We start from the raw sequence: 20,267 nt of genomic DNA, 5'->3' as shown, positions 1-20,267 counted from the left end.
ATATTTATGATACAATTTTGATATAAACTGTAACGCTTGATATGGCTACGCTTGATCTTTCACCTTTCACCTACAACCCCACTGTGACAGAAAAAATGGCTGCCTCCTTTCAAGGGATCGCGAAGGCTCTGTGTCGTCTCTCGCCTTACCTTTTACATTCACGACAGTATCAGGTATTTCATTTAACTTCGCTGTTGACATACCGGTAATCCGATGAGTTATTTGTGATCAGTTTGTACTGAGGCTTTTACATGTTGAATTGATATGACACGCCGGACGCTTCCAGATTCCTACGGTGTGCTGCAAAGTAACTACCTACAGGGTAGCCTCCGGTTATTTAGCGTTCAGTAGAAATAGAGAACCTCTCGGCAATAACGCAGACATAATACTGCAGAACACATAGGGACATTTAATGACAAGTGTGGCCTACTATTCTAGTAGGGAGCAATGTGTACGGGTTGTTAAGCTACGGTGTCCGAAGTCGAATTTGTACATTTGGATTTTTGCACCTCACTGATCTTTTTTTATTATTATTTATATTATGGCTTTGTAGATGAGAAGGATTTTAAATGAAATTCTTGATTTAACCAGTGCAAGTGCAGAGAAGCTAATAGAGGAGCAGCTAAAACATACATTTACTCATGTTGTGATGATGGCAATTGTGAGATCATTTTCTTTCGCATTCAGTTGTGTCTGCACAGGCTGCCTGTGGGACCTTGCCGGGGTCTCTCTCCATTTGTACCTCCAAGTCAGTTGTTCTGCAAAGCAGCATCGCTTCAGGATGAGAATACTGCTCAGGCTGCTGAGACTCTCCTCCGCTACAAGGACCGACCTTGGGATTATTTTGAGAGTGAAGGTACCTAAAATATACCGAAGTCTCATCTCCCGTCCTTGAACTTTGTTTAATTATACATTCCTTTACCCTGACAGAGTACATTGAGAGGTATGGGACCAATCCAGTGTGGGCAGGCTACAGGAGGAACCACAAAGGTGGCATTCCCCCACAGAAGACACGCAAGACTTGCATCGTAAAATGTCTTTTTGAATCTATCCTCTACTGGTTTCATGCATCATATCATGTAAAGGGAAGTCACTTTGACACTTATTCTGTTTCTGTAGAGAGGAGACAAGATATGTGGAAACCCCTGTCCAGTTTGTCGGGATCCAAACGTTATAATTCACCATCAGGTGGGTCAGCATCTCAGTCACACTGGTGGTCTCACCGCTCATCAAACACATTGTGCCGTTCTATTTTACAGTTGTTCTTAATCTTTTACCGCTAAAGTCTGAGTCTGGAGGCTTTTATTCTAACCAAGCACTGCTTGGCACCTGTTCATTTAACTGATTTATTTGCAAATAAATAAATACATGTTTGATTCGTCAGTAGCATTTGAATAAGGAGCATCTGGCTGCATAAATGGACAGTTTATAACAAGTAGCGGCCAGGAGGAGCACTTTACATTGTTAGACAGCTCACAGCACACAGCCCAGCACGTAGACAGAGCCTCAGCCTCGGGTCGTCCTGTGCTACAGGTCCTCACTACAATTGAAACAGAAGTTGTCCATTGTTTTTCTGAGCTGACCAGGCACATTTCCATTTAGTAATAATAAAGAAAAGACTAGTGAGAAAGAAGGTATAACTTTTATCATGTTCATGCTTCTGTAAAGTTGGTTTACTATTAACAAAAAGAGGAAACTGATGCTTTATAGTCATATCTAGCTTTTAGTAAAACATGTGGCATCAGCCAATGTTCAAAGCTTTGCACCATAACCAGGATACAGATATCTATATTAAAGTTAACAAATCTCAAATTATACATCAGCCATATTACACATTATCATAAACGCATAACACACTTTATTTGAATAAGGATCCTACAATGCGTACATTAAAGAATTGTGACCAATTTATTTAGTGAGCGGGACATTTTACAGCGTTAAAGGAAATAACTGACAATGGAGGCTCTGTTTTTAAATTACCTCTTGTTACTTATGCCTCACATAAGAGAGAAATACATAAGTGATAAGCTAATTAGGACCTCAATTAACAACGGTTATTATTATTATTGATCAATATAGTGTGTCATTTATATAGCTATTTAAAAAGCAAACAGCTTTGGCATTGAAGTGCTTCACAAAGACACACATACGAGCATAGAAACATGTATGTGCTACAGAAACTCCCATCCCCGCCCCCTTTCTCATTTAACTATTGACCCAAAACTTTTTCCATTTATCGTGAGGTAATTGTGAAATTGTGAAAAATCTAAGGTGATGTCTTCAAACAGTCCAAAAAAAAATATGTTCAGTTAACGTTCATATAAGCGTAGAGAGAAATTGTAACCTGTGATTTATTTATTATTATTTTTATTCGTTATTTAATCATCAACATTTTTGCCAATCATATTTCTGTTAACCAACTGTTCGATTAATCATGTAAAGGTGTCCGCTCTAAAACTTTATATTCTGCTCAATCTGATCAGCCAGGCTCTGTCCTGTTTGCTTTAGATCAGTATCACTTGAAACTAATTGATGTTTCAAGTAACTACATACATTTACTCAAGTACTGTACTTTAGTACAGTTTCAACTTAAATCTATTTCCATTTGATGCTTGATACTTCTACCCAAGTACTTTTAGGAGGGACACATTGTACATTTTACCCAACTACATTTATTAAACAACTGTGAGATGTAGTAGGTACTTTTCAGATTCATATTTAACATGACAATCATATGCTAAACTCCTAAAATACAATTCATTGTTAAAATGAAACCAGCAGTTCCCACCCGTTTTGCTTTGTGATATGTTCTAAAAGTGGGGGTGTAGTTGGGGCCTGTTAACATGTTTCAGATGTCAGAGTTGTTTGTTAGTGACTGACAGTCCGCACTTGAGATGCTTAACCTTTAACTATAGCCAGCAAACACGTTAAGTTTCACAATTGTGTATATTTTGTCTGATTATTTGATTTGGCAGGCTCATAAGAAGCAAAGTGCTTAAGCTGGTATCTGCTATATGTGTATCATGACAGCACCATGTTGAAACAAACAGAACCACACTCCACACCACTGACTGAAAACTGACTCCAATAACTTAATGAAAACACCATGGCAACAACACGCTTATCCCAGCTGTGTGCGCGCTCATGTGTGCATGTTCTTCTTACAGCACTTTTCTATAATTGGTGAAGATGTGTTGGTGCAGTGTGAGCTCTCAGGGCCTCTGTAGTATTGGCAGTAATGAATTAGCTTGCTTTTTTTTTGTTTAATTCATTGATCAATAATCAATCATATAAACAGCTAACCATTATGTATCCTCTCCTGCAGAATGTGAAGTTGTTGCAGCAGTTCATTAGTCCCCACACTGGAATGGTGTATGATCCCACTCGAACCGGTAGGTCCTAAACATGAGCATGTTCTGATGCATCAGGGTGTCCGGTTGTTCATGTGGTGTTGGTTGTTCTGTTTCCAGGTGTGTGTATGAAACAGCAGAAGAAGCTACATGAGGCAATCAACACAGCAAGAGATCAGGGTACGTAGCGCAACACAAGACCTGCAAGGACAGTTGGATGTGTTGAGGGGGTTGTACAAGTAACTGGTCCATAGTCAGCTAAGCAACGTACAGCTGGGGACGGGTTGAAGTGTATGCTGTATTTAGAATATTTTCACCACTGTGCCGTGCTGCCAGACAGCTCTCTGACGCACATCCATCCATGCACTCTGCACTCTTCAAAGCCACCAGACACCATTGATAAAGACAGTGATTTTACCTGGAGTTACTGTCTACAGCCGCCTCCATCGGTGAGTTAGTGTGTGACTTTAGTGAACCGAACTAACCCTTAAAAACACAAGTCACACAATAACACTAACCATGTAAAGCTGTGAGAATATTCTCTATATAAACTAATTTATTCTGAAACATTGACAGTGGAGTAGTAGCTCACACAACACTTCTAAACATCACAACTATCCCTTTTAAGGACTTCTATCTTTGCTCTTTTAAACACTACTGTTTTAAGCAGACATAAAATGACTGTGATATGATAAGTAGATAGAATTTGCCATGTCCGCAGGACAACCCAATGAGGTTTTGACCTTCAGCCTAGCTACGTTAGGAACCCAAAACGGTGAAAAAGTGTCTTAAGTAGTTCACAACCGACCCAGGTGGGACAGAGAAAGAGTTAGTTTTCAGATCTAAGCAGCACTGAGGTATGGGGATGTGACGGGTATTGATAGCAGGACCTGAGAACCCCTAATATTCACAGAACCAGTAAACATTACTGATAGAATTCTTATTATCTCTGTTCAATGTATGACCAACACCCTGTGTCCTCTTCCAGGCTTTCTTCCCTTTCAGATTCCATATGTGGAATTTTCAGGAGAGGACTACTCCAATTCTCATGATGCAGTGGGGTCCACACCACCTCCCCAGTTGTTGACCTCTGGTGAAACCTGGTATAAGTGGTACAGTGAAATAACACCTGATGAGACTGAAGTGGCTAAAGTGAAGAAGACATACAAGGCTTACTTAAAGTGCTGAGGACTACAGAACCAGTCCAGTTGATGCCGTAAATGTAGTTACTTTGGTTTGCTCAACACATGTACGTTTATCGGACCATGTGAATTTACACATGGTTTGCAAATACAAATTGCGCAATAAAAAAAACAATGAAAAATTGATTCATTTTATTGTTTGGCTTTAGGAGATCGTGACCACAGATATTTAGTTAGATCTCTCTCTATATTTCTAGAAATGAACAGTAGTTACTCCAGAAAGAGGCTTTTATTATCAGCATTGCTTTGAGACACATGCGACTGGTCCCAGCTGGTGTGTACGTAGCATACGGTGAGGGACACCATGATCATGGGTTGACCTTGTTGACCACGGTCTCTCCCAGAGACTCAAGCACCTCCCGCTTGTAATCGTCAAAGTCTCCATCAATCTGGTTGATCGAACTGTCCTCCACTACCCACATCTGGCACTGAGTCTCCGTTATGAGCCGGGCGTCGTGACTCACGATGATCACAGCTGGACAACGAGAGACAGATTGTTAGCATTAAAAGAAAGAAAACAGACAGCTTCCCTTCATTCATCATTTGAATGTAGTCATAGCTGTCTCTCTTCAATTCACACTTCCAACATCAATGAAGTCTACAGCTTATTCCACCGGCAATAGACATGGATGAAATTATTTTGATTTACCTATATTTGGTCTACTATTGCAAAACTATGGCACAGTGTGTCATTCTTCTGACTTAACAGGAGTACTTTTTATGACTCTTCTCTTGCTTGTTTTTTTTTCTGTTTCTGGCTTCCATAAGGTGATGTGATAAGAGCAAATTTTTGTAGAGACATGTCATGTCGAAAGAGTGTCTCCATTACAGAGTCAGTCCACATGGAAGGGACCCCAATCACAAATATGTGTCAAAGTTATATCGGATGATATTATCAGCAGTCTTTAACCTCACTAATGTCAGTCAGGCTCTGAATTCAAGGGCCTACGTTTGTATTAAGCCATCAATCAAAGCTGTAATTCTTGTTTCATTTGTGTCCTGACAAACATTAAACTTAGTTTTTGATTGACATCTTGTTGCATGCTATAAATAATACATTTCAGGTGTTGTGAAGGATGAATGTTAGACAGTTGATTTTTTGTGTCTCCCACTCTTGAGGCCACTTTCCTTTCAGAAACTCAATGAAAAGCCTCTAGTCAGTGTTACACAGGAGCATCTTGGCTGCATGTCGAACCTACTTTCCAGGCAGCCATTAGTTCCCATTCATTTCACTACAATATGATAATCAACGATCAGCCAATCTGGGGAATGTTATGATCATTAGAGTTGATCCTTGCTGGTGCACACCTCATGCGTCTCCTCTTACCTCCTTTATATTCATTGATGGCCTCTGATAAGGCATCGATTGACTCAATGTCCAGATTGTTGGTGGGCTCATCCTAGGAGAGAACAAGCAGTGGGTCAGTCAGAGTTCATTCAGGTTGAACATCAGCAGTGTGGATTGAAGGCTAAGTGAAGCTCACCAAGATCAGCACATCAGGCTGACGACAAGACAGTTCAGCAAACACTACTCTGGCCTTCTGACCACCTGTTTGGAGAGAAATCCAGAAAACTACATCAGAAAAGGTCTCCTTCTTGACAGCAGACAGTAAATGTCATGATCGACATGCATCATTTTTGTACCGGACAGTTTTGAGATCTGAATGGTGTGGGCGTGGCTCTCCATGCCAAAACGTCCCAGGCACTTCCTGCCGTCCTGATAGGGAAGGTTGAAGTTCCTCATTAGGTACTCTGTGGCGGTCTCCTCCATGTTCAGCTGATCAGCATACTGCTGGTTAAAGAAGCCCACTTTCTGCAGGCAGACAAAATATCTGAGTTACAACTCTTCTGAACATTTACCAGAATCACAGTTTACCAAGTGCTCACACCGTGTGTAAGGTACCACAGCACATTCCTAAACCTAACACTCTGAGCCTGAACTGGCCGAGTGGCTAGCCATCGGACCCTGAAGGGGCAAGCTTAAAACCTTTTCGATCTTTTGATTCTACAATTTTTTTTGGTAAAATTTCCAATGGTCAAATTCTGACTTAGTTGATTTCTCACTGTATCAGAAGACAGTTTCAGGTCCCGCACCTGCACAGATCAAGCAGCTGGAATGGATCGGGCACTGAGAGGCCTTCACTACGGAGAGGACAAACTGAGCTTCACTACGGAGAGGACAAACTGTCGAATACAAACTAAGCTCTAAACAGTGTGGTACTTTGGAGCTGGGCTGTGGACAAAAATGTGATCTGTTGGTCTCTCTCTCTCCCTCTCCCCTTTTTTTGAACAGTGTGGGCATGTTGTAAATACGCACTGTATTCAAGAGACATACTTCAACAGGAAGTTACTCACCAAGCGATGATTCTTCCTCATCTCACCTTTAGTCTAAAAAAGAAACATCTAGTTACATCACTGGGACGTATATTTAAATCAAATTCAAATGTTTGCATATCTTCATACTTACAGGATTTAATTTCCCTGTGAGCAGCAGCAGCAGGGTACTCTTTCCAACACCATTGGGTCCAACTATACAAACTAAAGGAAGGAGTTCAGGTCAGCGGAAGAAACCAATGTTAACTAATATGTTTCTGCAATGATTTCTACACTTACAATACAGTAACTAACTAAAGTAAATATTACTTTCAACCAAGCAACTTAGGTCCGGATCATGACCAAAAAATGTTCATTCCTTTTGGGAATTTTTACCCTTTAAATTCCACAAAATTGTCTCCTAATAAAACTGGTAAAAAATACATCAAAATATATTTATTTTTTTTCCATTTTGAGATATATGTCAGTGATTATCTATTTCGATGGATTTTTTTGTTGTCAATAATCTCTCCTGCTAATATACAGGCGATGAAAAATACATAAATATTATTTTTTTGTTACACTTATTTCCCTTCAAAGTTCTTACCTTCTAATAGCCTATTAGCTTATTTTTGCAAAGCAGAAATAGCCTATAAGATCACTTTGACAACAGCCATTAGAACCACTTGCTCTCAGCTTATATGCTCACGCACTCACGCAAAAACTACAACTCTGAAGCCAGGGCTCTAGAATGTGTGCCAACATAGAATGCATGGTTTTATGTTGTAAAGGCTCACAGTTTTCTGTTAGGGTAAAGACACACGAATCAGAGCAAATGATAAAAACGTCATGAGAACCACTTGATCTGGGCTCATATCATGCATCCCATACACTGTCATGTAGACACACAAGTACAGCCCTACAAAGATGCACACACCACACACACCATAGCTCTTCACTGTAACTCATATACAGAAATGTTCTGCACCTAAAAGGTATATTATATTGAGTCTAAAGGACTGCGACCACCCACCCAAACACATGGGCGCACACTTCTCCATACGCACACACAACACTCTCCAACATCCACATTACTACACATCAACTCTGAATGTAGAGCGGGTGGTCCCTCTGGGATTCTTTACCCGGTTCCTCTAGTCCATGTCGATGTGTCCTTTGGCAAGACACTTAAACCCAAATTGATATGAATGTCAGGTGGCAGTGTATGAATTGTGAATGGGTGAATTATGACATGTAGCTTTAAAGTGCTTTTAGTTGTTGGAAGATTAGAAAAGTGTTTTACAAGTACAGTCCATTTACCATTTACAACCATAATATTTGTTGCATACATGTGCTGCAGAGCTCAATAATACAGCAGCAATGCCCCGAGAAACCAGGAAAACAGCAAGTATTTGCCCCATAGGGCAAACAATTGAAAATATGATTCAATTCATTCAATGATTCAAATATGATTAAATCTGGTGATATTAGAAAAAAAAATATTTCAAAGCCAGGGCTCTACTTTGAAAGCCTGATACAACAGAATGTATGATTTTATATTCCGATTTAATGGATTTCAATGGGGACATTTTGTGTCTGTGTTTTGGCTACACAGTTTGTCATAGACTTATTATAGGAGCTGACGTTGAACTTCCAAAATTCAGAAAAACTGAACTTTTACAAACTTTATGCCATATGCATTAACACAGACAAAATTATCAAAACAATCCAATTTGAAAAAAAAGCAAAAAATGTCCCTAGTAAGTGACAAAGTGTTAAGCTCCAAAATCGACTCTTAACCCTCCACCAACATTTAAGTACACAGAACAATGTGCTCATCTTTATCAATGACCGTAGAAGCAGCATACTTACTCCTGGAGTCCATGTCGATTCCAAAGTCCACGTTTCTAAAGAGAGGCTTCTGACCCCCGTAGCCAAAGTCCACACCTGTAAGGGTGCAGGTTTTTATTCTTATGTTGCTATTCTTTGTTCCTGTGTGTATCACTGATTCTTATCATGTGTGCATCATTTAGTGTACGGTCCTGTTCTCCGATGTCACTGTCAAAATACATTTACAATTCATGACGATCTGTCAGTCTGTGATGTTTGACTTAGTTTGTTCTTGTAAACTTCTCTGCTGGCTGAGACGAAGCAGGGCCAGGAGGACAGGAGGACAGAGGACAGGAGGACAGAGAACATGGGGACAGGAGGACAGAGAACATGAGGACAGAGGACAGGGAACATGAGGACAGAGAACATGAGGACAGAGAACAGAGGACAGGACAGGAGGACAGAGAACAGGAGGACATGAGGAAAGAGAACAGGACGACATGAGGACAGGAGGACATGAGAACAGAGGACAGGAAGAGAGAGGACAGGAGGACAGAGAACATGCGGACAGAGAACATGAGAACAGAGGACAGGGAACATGAGGACAGGAGGACAGAGAACATGAGGACAGAGGACAGGATTACAGAGAACATGAGGACAGAGAACAGGAGGACAGAGAACAGGAGGACAGAGGACAGGGAACATGAGGACAGGAGGACAGAGGACAGGATTACAGAGAACATGAGGACAGAGAACAGGAGGACATGAAGACATGAGGACAGGAGGAATGACTGATAGTGACTAATGTCTGTGTTCCTCATTCTTTAGAAACTTCACTCAGGAATATTTTTTTATTTTTTGACATGTAAGATTTGTTTCCAGTGAGATATTACTGACTTTATATGTGGTTTTGCTGTTGTGGACATAACTGTTGCTGCTCTAGAAACTATATTTAGTTATATTTAAAATAGTATACTCTAATCTCATTCTGAATTTACAGACAGCCAGGCTGACGGAGGAAATGTGGAGCTAATATGCACACTTCAGTATTTGTTTATTTATTGCAAGACATAATCTCATCTCAGATTTTCCTGATCTCCTGCAGACCTACTTCCGTCATCATGTCTAAAGGTTCATGTAAGCAAACCATGTTATCAGTCCTCACCTGGCTCCCTCAGTCCTCACCTGTGTGTTGGCTCACTGGTTACCTGCTATACTGAAATATGTAGAGCATTGAGCTGCTGCAGCAGTCTGTCTATGTTTGTAGTTCTTACTGTGTAGTCCAAGTATGGGCGGTGAGAGAGGAGGTGGGTTGGGGAAGGTGAACTTGACGGTGTACTCTTTAGGCCTCTTCAGCAGCTCTGTGGCATCCTGGCTTTCCTCCTCCTGACCTCCCTTCTTCTTTCCTTTCTGCTGCTTTCTGGTCAGGGCCTCCTTAGTTTGCTTCTCCTGAGAGGAAACATTTAGACAAACTGCTGTTAGTGGCACCAAACAACTTGAGACAGGGTGGATGGATAAAGCACTGGTTTAACTGAGAATGGAGAGGTTTGCCACACGCCATATCTTGATGCGAGTCCACAGTTTTATGTTGTACATTTGCTAAAGACATGAAGACCTTATAGACATGTTTCAACAGTGTCCACTGTAACGGAGTGAGGAGAGTCTCAGCTTTGGAATACTGGGCCTGGGGGGACGGCCATACTTACAGCCTGTTTGGTGGACTTGCCACCAGCCTTCAGGTCTTTCAGTTTCTTCTCCTGCTTGTCGTACTGTTTCTGCAGTTCTTTCTGCTTCTGCACGTACATCTTCTTGAAAGTCACTTAAAAGAAAAAAAAACAACAACACATTGAGTCGTGTGTTTGTGTCTCACTCCGTCTAACCACAATCCTAACCCAGTTCTGTCCTAACGCAGTACAAGAAGCAGCAATAGGACAGATTTCAACACAGACATAGAAAATGATGTGTCTCTAGAAATTTAATTTCAGATCTATTAGATCTGAAGGTCCACATTAACTATGAAGTCAGTTCAGCTCGTCCCGCAACCACAAGGTTGGTACAGTCAACATGCCGAGGTGTCCTTGAGCGAGACACTTAACCAAACCACTGCTCCTCCGGGATGGGTTAAATGCAGAGAATTGTAATTTCCCCATTGTGGGACTAATAAAGGATTGATTATTATTATTATTATTACTTAAAGAACTAACATCATGCACAGCATCAAAAGGACGGAACTCTTTAGACAGCTAGCAATGCTAGCACAGCAAACCAAGCATTGACAAAGAGTCAATGCTTGGTTTGCTGTGTCCATGGTACAGTTAAGTATTTGGATCAAAGGACACATGTTCAGCATGTTTTAGTTGATAGACTTGTAATATGACAGCTGAGCATTGTACCCTGTAGCATTAGTATTGGCTAACGCTAACATTAGCGTTACTATACGTTTGTCTGCCAGATTATGGTCTTTCCTTCAACATTGTGGGTGTAACATTTAATCCAGTTGCTGTATAACTTTGTTGGGATTGTTTTGAGGATCTTTGCAGACTTATTTGCCCATGTTTGCTTGTATCAACACTTGTTGTCAGATGTCTGGACCTCTTCGCCAAAGCTAACTGTCTGATTCCTTTCCACCCCGCTACCTACACGAGTATGACGTAAGAGGATACCCTCATTGGGCATATCTTTATAAACCACAAAATACATTTGTGAATCTGTCTGTGTGCCTTCATTAATATTGAGACTGATCTGAACCCATAATGAAGATACTGTTAATGGAAAATGAATCTATGTTAAGAGTGATGTTATCTATGTCTTGCTCTAAATTGCACTTACAGTAGTTCCCTCTGTAATAGTAGAGCTTCTCGTTGTCTAAGTGGATGATATCTGTACACACATCGTCAAGGAAACTCTGGTCGTGGGAAACTATGAGGAGAGTCTTCTTCCAGCCTTGAAGATAGCTGTGGAAAAGAGTATACAAGCACACAACTTGAATATAATGAAAGCAGCAGAAATAATTTTATTAAGTTAAAAGCCACTAATGTAAGAGTGAGAGTTAATGCTTGATCTGGTCTATCTGACATATTAACTGAAAGCTAATTAACAGTGAGTGGAATATGTTTTTATAATTTAAAGAAACGGAGGATATCGTTTTTTGGATGAGAGGGCTGTCTCACTGGTTAGACATTGAGTCAAAGTTAATTCAGAAAGCACTAGAAAGGCGCAATACAAATACAAGTCAATTTACCAATCTGATGTAACTCTGCTCAGCCAAGTTAACTTCCCTCTTTGTCATCATTCCTTCACATTCAATAAAATCGACTACTATTTAATACTCTGATATCAACGGAAACACATCAGATAAAAAAAAGCTGCTTTGTACTTGTTGAGCCAGATGACGGCGTTCAGGTCCAGGTGGTTGGTGGGTTCGTCCAGCATCAGCAGAGTGGGTTCCATGAACAGAGCTCTGTGTACACAGATGGTTGGAGTGAATGAAAAAGATCTTCTAACGGGGTCAAAGATGGACAAGTTCCATCCATGAAGTTTGTTAGGTGTACCTGGCGAGGGACACCCTCATTCTCCACCCTCCAGAGAACCTCTTAGTGGGTCGGTTCTGCATCTCAGGGGTAAATGACAAACCAGCCAGGATCCTTCTGGCCTTGGCCTCAGCTGCTGCAGCTCCAATAGCCCTGAGCTCTTCATAGACCTGTGAGGGAGGAGAAACACAGGGGCAGGTCACATGATCAGGCAGGTTGTAAACAAGCCAACAGTTTTCCAGATGGTTTAAAACCACTTTGTTTGAAGGTGAAACTGAAAATTAGGGCACCTAAAACGTCACTTATAATCCTTCACTGCACAGGTAGTTTGCACAATTACTGCAAGTACAGTTTGTTTACAACAAATCGTTTTCCTGTTTGCTTTGTCCTATACTGATAGGAATGAGGAATAACCCTAATCCAGAAATCCCCCAAAATGAGACCCAAGTTTTCCTTGTAGTCCAGTGAAATTACTCTTAAAATCTGAAATATATATTTTTGGCCACTTGGGGGCAGCAGAGCAAACTGAGAACACAACACTGACACACATTTACATTACATTACAGTCATTTAGCAGACGCTTTTATCCAAAGCGACTTACAATCAGTAGTATATATTACATATCATTCACCCATTCACACACTGATGACAGGCTACCATGCAAGGTGCCACCATCAGACTGACTAACATTCATGCAACATCCAGTCCACACCGATGGCAAGCCTTCGGGAGCAACTTGGACATTTTTAAGACCTTGTAAAGATGATATGGTGAACAGTTGCCAGCAGACAAAGAGCAAAACATCATTCTTTTGGATTAATGTAGGGCACATATTCTCTCTCTTTACGCTCTGTTTTGGGTCCCCACCCTCTTCTGATAGAAAGCTGTGCCTGATATGCTGCTAAATGCTCCACCATGTTTTAGAGCTGGACCCACTTATCCTAACGCACTGGTTAAATGCCTGTTAAATAAACCGATCAAATAAATAAATATTCTCAAGGCAAATACAGCACGGTAAAGTGCCGATCACCTTCTCCAGCCTTTCAGCCACACTGTCCTCTCCCTTCTCCAGACGAGCTTGGAGCTGTCTCTCCTCCTCGAGAAGCTTCAGACGGCGGGTGTCTGCCTTCAGCACTGCCTGCACCGCCGGTGTGTCATCAGCTACCACCTCTAACACAAAAACAGGTACATGACAGAGTCAGTGGGCGACGCCAACATGGACAGAGAAGGGATTTCTGGGATTTCTACAAAGTCACTTACCCTGTTCACACAGCAGCACATCAATGTTGGGGGGAATGCTGAGAGCTCTGTTGGCTATGTGTTTAAGTAATGTGGTCTTTCCTTTGCTGAAAGATGAGACAGAGACAAGTGAAAACTGGATCAGTGTACAACAGGAAATACACTGGCTACTATTAGCCATAGTAACCTGGCTACTGGTCACGCCTCCAGGCAACATGCAGTGAACCCTTCATTAGGGGAGCAACGGATCACCCAATTCAGGGTTCAGATAGAGGTACACTGTCATTGTCATCCATAGTGGTTATTTGCATGAACCCACATTTCAAATGATTAGGACATGAAGGCAAAAAAAAAAATCTTGTCATTAGTAGTTTTAATGTATAGTAAGATTCTTAGAGCTAGTGTTAGGAAGTTAAACAGGTCATATTTCATCTCTAATGTCTATTTTCTGTTGCTGTGAAAACATCTCCAAACAACTGGATTTATCCGAGTTTCTTACTAAAACTACATTTTACAAGATTTCGTTTGAACATAAGTAATTTTTACTAAATAGAGATTAAGCGCATCATAATGTAAATTAATTCTACTTCAATTAACGTTCGACGTAAACCTGGTTATTTAGCCAAGCAGAATAGCCAACAGCTACATTAACTAGCTCTCCTCCTGCTGATTTCTACTCGAACCTGTGGTCGATTTAATCCGTGCACCGTTGATTAGCAGCATGGGTTTTAGTAATGGAGTTCGTTTAGTTTCTTTAGAAATAATTTCAGCCCTATTACATATTCAACCCAACACCTGATCATCTGATCACTATTAAGAGGTAGACGTCTTTGTGTCTGTATTCACAGGCAGTAAAAGATAGTTACCCATTTGGTCCAACCAAACCATATCTTCTTCCTGCCACAATGAGAAGGTCAGCGTTGACAAAAAGCTCCTTGCCATGAGCAGAGATGCTGAACCTTTCCAGCTAAAGGGCACAAAACAAATCCTCACTAACACATAGTTCTGCAGTACATGCAGCATTTTTCCAGACTCATTTTCAGTCTTAAAAGCATCTAAAGAGCTGTAACACAATATTCTCATAAATAATTAGGTTCACTCTTTCATCATTGTACTGTCAGTAAGTATACTACCTTGATATCAGAGGCGTTCTCTAGCATGGCCTGTCTGGAGGACATCTCAGCCTGGGAAATGGAGAAATCTCCCTCCAAGGCATTCTGGGCACGGATACTGGCCACCTGACGCTCATACTCCATCTGTATAAAAACAGACCAACACACAGAAATGAGACCCCAAAAACACAAGAGGAAATAGGCCGACAGCTCACACCATCAGGGTTTTTACTGCAAACTAAACAGTTACATTAATCTAGTCTTCTGACCACTCAAAGAGCTGTTCACTACATGCCAGCCATTCACTCACACATTCAGCCACTGATGGCAGAGGCTTCCATACAGGGTTTTTTGACCACATTAAAAACAAGGTGGCATTTAGATGGCCTACATTTAATAGGGCTGATTAATCAGTTTATTGTTTTGATTCAGCTAACATATTAATCCAGATTCAACCCTGCTAAATATGCTGTTATGCCACAGCTAAGATTGTGTAACCCTTTTTAACCGGTTATAGCTGTGTTACCGGTTTCTCACTCTCACAGCCCCCCACTGGCTGAGCAGCAGTAAATGACTTTGGCATGTAAAATAAAGAAGAGGTGTTATCTAATTAATGCATCACAGCAGCGTGTATGTATGTATGTATGTATGTATGTATGTATGTATGTATGTATGTATGTATGTATGTATGTATGTATGTATGTATAAGGATTACCAGTTTCTTTTTCTTCTTCTTCTCCTTTTTACTAAGGTTAGCAAACGGGTCGTCCTCCTGCTGCTTGGCCTGCTCTGCGATGACATCCTCAGCACTCTTAGGGGCACAGACAGAGAAGAGAAGGGCTGCCACACTGATCCACAGCAGGAAAGGAGAAGAGACAGCTTTGTGGAGGACAAACTTACCATCATCATGTCACCTCCGTCACTGTCCTCATCCTCTTCCTCCTCATCTTCCTCCTTACTGTGTGATCGTTCAGCAGGTTTCGCTCTCTGCTTGGACAAAGTTAAATCACATCATGGTTACCTGGAAGAGGCTGAAATAACATCAAATATATATAAATAAATAAAGGCATAATTGTGTCTAGAGCAAAATCGAAACATCTTATAAAGGAACACTGTGTGATATTTAGTGGCATCTAGTGGTGAGTTACAGATTGCAGCCAACTAAATACTTCACTCCCCCCTCCTTTTCCCAGCGTGTCAGAGAACTATGGTGGCCTTCAGCTAGAGATTGGTATATTCAAGATTTTATTAGTACTAGCAGCTACTTTTATCAATACTCTTGTATTATTCATATATAGGATTTTAAAAACAATTACATTCAGAACAGGATTAGAATGTATTTATATTTTAAATATGACTAAATATTGTTGCTACTGTTTAGACTACAGACAACCAGCTGTTGTTTTAGCTTGTTTGTATAAAAAGTGCTAACTGATTGTTGGAACAGTAGAAACACTAACCAAGTGGAGTTTGGCGAGTTTCATTTTGTTTCCGTCCAGTTTAAATGAATCATGTTTTACGATGAAGTAACAAGGTAAGCCTGTCTTAGTTCAGTGTGAAAGAAAAAAACTTCAGAAGATGAACAGTTGTAATTTTCTGTTTAGGTGGAAGAATATTTCCTTCATTGACGTTTTTAAATACAATACAGCAATGGGGGGGGGGGTTATTTCCTCAGTGGACTACATTTACCATAAGCAGTGATTGGACATCCACATAAAAGGTGGCGCATTCTCCCTTTAACACATAGAGCCACTAGGACAACAACAATTATGTGATGAGTAATCGAGAAAAGTGATGAGGACAGCAGGGATCCCGTCTGTGTATTAAAAGCCTGCCAGGTAGGACTGTGCATTGAGAATATTAGATTGTGAACAATAAATATGTCTTTGCGATATGCCTTTTCAGAGAGATTGTTAATATGTTTATAAAGTGCACATTCTATCAGTTGCAGATCCATAGCTCTTTCTTCATGTGTTCAATACTTTTTCCCTGTGTCATACCATTGTATTACACATTACTTAATTTTTGAACTTATTTGTTCTGTTTTCTTTGTATGTATGTATTACTTGGGTTGTTACCGACATCTGGTGAACATTTCATTACAATAGCACCTTTAGAAATATATTTACTGAGAAAATGGTGACGTGTTCAATACTTATTTTACCCGCTGTGTTACACACACACACACACACACACACACACACACACACACACACACACACACACACACACACACACACACACACACACACACACACACACACACACACACACACACACACACACACACACACACACACACACACACACACACACCTCCATACTTAAAAGGGACTTTTGGTCATTCATGATATCCTCATGCTTAGCAGCTCTAAAAAGGTAGCATCACACACTTAAGATGCATTTGTTTGTTTTAAGCCATGAGAAAGAAAGCACTGTACCTTTTTTGTTGGTATCTCTTCCCCATCCAAATTACTGTCCTCATCCTCATCACTCTGGCCCTGGCTGAGAGCAGCAAAGATGTTTCCGCCCTGAAGGACACCTAAGATGCTTTACACTGGCAAAATTTTAAGAGTCACGACAGTGTGTTAATTCAGACTTAAGACAAACCTTTACTTTCTTGCTCCCTTTACTGTGGGCGATGACTGTGGGAAGGAAAGGCAAGAGCATTGAACTTTGAATGTACAAGCCTGAGGATCAGAAGGATTTCATTGCAAGGATCATTCTTAAATCATCCTACCTGGCTCATCTTCCTCATCACTTGTTTGCACTGAAAGCTTTTTTAACTTCAGCATGACATCCTCATCTTTATCATCATCTCCACTTTTCACTTTCCGCCGGTCTTTTTTCTTTTTCTGAGACTGAAAAGAGGAGATTGAAATTGAAATGTCAATTTGAAACTTCAGTGGAAAACTACAAAGGCAGAAATCGAGTTTACACTAAACTTTCCATTTCCATTACTCAGTAACCTCAAACTTTCCCAGCTGATTACTGACCCCACTAGGCCAAATCTGGAAAAAGGTCTACTGTAATTGACGTAATCTTCTCCAACAGGAGTGACACAGTTTTCGCTTGTGCTGCTTTTGATTTAGGAAACTGTGATCATTGGCTAAAGCGTTTATCAGCAATACTCTCATACTATCAAAGAGAAAGAAATTGTGGATATTTTTATGACCAAGCTTTTTTAAACAGACCATTTGCACTGCAACATCCACTTTACATTGAATATCACGGATGTTGAAATGGCACTGGAATTTTTTTTATAAAGACCTTTCTTTTAATTGTGTACAAACATGCGCCACTCAAAAAGGAAGATTAAGCCCTTGGTTCTCACCTAAATTATCGGCTTTATTCATGGAAATAAACAGAGCATGGCTAGACTAATTCTGTAAGTCTAAAAAGTCACGTCAGCCAGCAAATTGAATACATTGTTGTTTTTAACTGTACCATCAGTCACCTTGTTAACAAAAGACCTACCTGTTTTCCTTGCGTGTCTTTCACAGCAACCTCATCTACTTCAGGCTTGCCATCTGTGGCAAGATCCTCAAAGAACTGGAGAAAAGCATTCACAAAATAAATCCAATGAGATGTATTGTGAAACAGAGATAGAACTGCAGCTATGAAGCCTTTTAATACTGTACCTAGAAACAAAAAAATTGTACTCACACTTTTTTTCCCCTTTTTATCTTTCTTCCCCTTTTTCACAGTTTTTTCTGCTGGAAGGGAATAGATTTGTTACTTCACAATATCAGCGCTTTCAGACATTATACATGTCAGGTCTGACTCCAGCGAACTGTACTTGAAATTAAACGATGACTAGTGCGACTCAGCTTTAATTTGAAGGAGTTGCGGCTCTTTTTGAACATAGTCCATCAATTTAGGACATAAAGTAATTGAACAAGTTAGAATAAACTATATCAAAACATTTTTAACATTCGTGGTCAAATGAATGAAATGAGAGAATCTCTTGGGACTGTAGCCGTTTTGCCGGCTTGTGATGGAACAACATCTTACTAGCACACTTGGTCTCTTCACCTGTATGAGGAGCTCATGGTTGTAACGTTACAATAAACATCCTCAAACGCCTTTAACCTGAGTTAGCAATTTAACATCATAGTCATTGTTTCATATCTTATTTCACTTTATGTTAACTAAAATAAACAGAGTCAAAACTATAAAGTAATGACGAGTCCAAACAGTTCCTGATTTTACTGTCAAGACTAAACTGCCTCACTATTTCACATGTCAACGCCGATGGTAGTATTGCATCACTTGATGATGTCATGAAAGGATGGACGCATCAAAGCTAGCACAAAAAGACGTTTGTATATCACTTAGCTTGATTTCTTTTTACTATTTGTTAAAAGATGTTATAACATGCTATTTCTTCAAGCTGACATACAGTGGTAGAATGTTGCTGACCAAATGAGCCCGGTGTAGGTGTCGCACTGTTTGACCAAACATAATTAACAAATGTAACAATTAAATATGATCTGTTCCGTCGATTACGTTACATTCCCGGAAAAATACATGGTTTTGGCAAAATCATCGTATGAACCATTGAACTCTCACGTTACATACATCCACCCTCTGTTTAGATTGACGTTAGCGTTAGATGCTAATCTACTGTTGGATCACCGATTGAACACTTGGGCCATTTTTACGATTTGATTATTGCTTGTCGTACGGCTCTATCTAGCATAACGTTGTCTAGTTAGTGAGCAATTGACTTCAATTTTAAATTGGAATTAATTTGAATGACTCCCCCCCTAGATTAACTTTTTGACATCCGAATTGAACAGAAGATGCTTCTAGATTCATTAAAGTAATTAAGTGGTTTTATGACCAGATATCCGCCGTCTCCAATGATCAGGTCAGAGTAAAACACTGGAGATATTCAACTGACTTTGGCATTCGTGACAACTCATCTGGACTAACGTTAACTACTGTTTGATCATCGTCCACGCTAGCCTAGCTGTGACACAATTTAGCCAGCTGGCTAGCTTCTCACCAAACGTTAAACCTGATCTCACCAGCTGCCGGGGCGACTTCACTGTCCACCCACACTGCTTCTTCTTTACTTTTCTTGGGCATTGTGTTACTCTGACTTCGACTTTCCTAAAATGACCTAGCTTGAACTGTGTCCTTTTTCTATCCAGTAGAATGATTAGCCTCACGCGTCATGAGGGCCCAACGACAGGAGGCACATGCCGGGTCATCAACAAAGTTTGATTCTGCTAACTGTGGCATTCCGCTCGGGTGACAATCAGGCGGAGGGGAGATACCACCACCTCTAGGCTGGAGGACTATGAACATGGAACTATGGGGGTAAGAAATGTGAGGTGTACGGCAGTGTTGCATTACTGCCATCTTCTGGAGATAGTTTATGTTACAATTTCCTCGTCAGCCCTGTTCTTCTTTAGGGAACTGAACGAATATCTCCACTTGTCTACTCCCACCACACTCCAGTAGGCTCCTTACTCCTGCTCCTGTAAACCCTGAACTGTCGGTACAGACGGAAACTGATAGGGCCCAATTCTGTACACAGTTTGACCCTACCAACAACGTTTCTAGTAATCACACAGAGATTGTAGCAACATTTCAAAGAATATACTTTTCATATAGCCTTCTCCCAAATTTCTTGCAACTGCTGTACAGTCAAATTTGTTTTCTATGTTTAGCACTTTTGGG

At 40.5% G+C, this 20,267-nt stretch overlaps 2 protein-coding genes across 3 annotated transcripts; one reads left to right on the top strand and one right to left on the bottom strand.

Moving 5' to 3' along the window:
- The first annotated feature begins 64 nt into the window (after positions 1 to 64).
- mrps18b (mitochondrial ribosomal protein S18B) lies at positions 65 to 4,678 on the top strand. Its single transcript, XM_054605702.1, has 7 exons — positions 65 to 173; positions 688 to 856; positions 931 to 1,028; positions 1,120 to 1,188; positions 3,326 to 3,392; positions 3,471 to 3,530; positions 4,339 to 4,678. The coding sequence occupies exons 1-7, from the start codon at positions 96 to 98 to the stop codon at positions 4,536 to 4,538; spliced, it is 741 nt and encodes a 246-aa protein (XP_054461677.1). The 5' UTR covers positions 65 to 95; the 3' UTR covers positions 4,539 to 4,678.
- An 87-nt stretch (positions 4,679 to 4,765) lies between these two features.
- On the bottom strand, positions 4,766 to 19,858 carry abcf1 (ATP-binding cassette, sub-family F (GCN20), member 1). Of its 2 annotated transcripts, none has more exons than XM_054605699.1 (24): positions 19,610 to 19,858; positions 18,243 to 18,289; positions 18,054 to 18,128; positions 17,317 to 17,437; positions 17,187 to 17,221; positions 17,018 to 17,107; positions 15,477 to 15,563; positions 15,292 to 15,387; positions 14,598 to 14,720; positions 14,331 to 14,431; positions 13,486 to 13,571; positions 13,256 to 13,395; positions 12,247 to 12,395; positions 12,072 to 12,155; positions 11,525 to 11,649; positions 10,402 to 10,514; positions 9,970 to 10,144; positions 8,738 to 8,812; positions 7,020 to 7,090; positions 6,908 to 6,940; positions 6,197 to 6,365; positions 6,037 to 6,101; positions 5,880 to 5,952; positions 4,766 to 5,027 (listed from the first exon to the last, which is right to left on the bottom strand). In XM_054605699.1, the coding sequence occupies exons 1-24, from the start codon at positions 19,668 to 19,670 to the stop codon at positions 4,861 to 4,863; spliced, it is 2,361 nt and encodes a 786-aa protein (XP_054461674.1). In that variant the 5' UTR covers positions 19,671 to 19,858; the 3' UTR covers positions 4,766 to 4,860. The 2 variants fall into 2 exon arrangements, with proteins under 2 accessions (XP_054461674.1, XP_054461673.1); XM_054605698.1 differs by having other exon boundaries at positions 18,243 to 18,292; positions 19,610 to 19,857.
- Positions 19,859 to 20,267: the final 409 nt, after the last annotated feature.

Source organism: Anoplopoma fimbria, chromosome 10 (genome assembly GCF_027596085.1).
Source record: "Anoplopoma fimbria isolate UVic2021 breed Golden Eagle Sablefish chromosome 10, Afim_UVic_2022, whole genome shotgun sequence".
Lineage (NCBI taxonomy): Eukaryota > Metazoa > Chordata > Actinopteri > Perciformes > Anoplopomatidae > Anoplopoma > Anoplopoma fimbria.
This window is presented reverse-complemented; position numbering and strand designations above follow the sequence as displayed.

Excerpts from the sequence above, each read along its gene's own strand:
- abcf1 (XM_054605698.1), bottom strand. The coding sequence starts at position 19,670 with ATGCCCAAGAAAAGTAAAGAAGAAGCAGTGTGGGTGGACAGTGAAGTC. Across the intron at positions 18,293-19,609 it reads TGAAGTCGCCCCGGCAGCTG|CAGAAAAAACTGTGAAAAAG; the intron begins GTGAGATCAGGT and ends ATTCCCTTCCAG. Across the intron at positions 18,129-18,242 it reads ATAAAAAGGGGAAAAAAAGT|TTCTTTGAGGATCTTGCCAC; the intron begins GTGAGTACAATT and ends GCTTTTCTCCAG.
- mrps18b (XM_054605702.1), top strand. The coding sequence starts at position 96 with ATGGCTGCCTCCTTTCAAGGGATCGCGAAGGCTCTGTGTCGTCTCTCG. Across the intron at positions 857-930 it reads GGATTATTTTGAGAGTGAAG|AGTACATTGAGAGGTATGGG; the intron begins GTACCTAAAATA and ends TTACCCTGACAG. Across the intron at positions 3,393-3,470 it reads GTATGATCCCACTCGAACCG|GTGTGTGTATGAAACAGCAG; the intron begins GTAGGTCCTAAA and ends TTCTGTTTCCAG.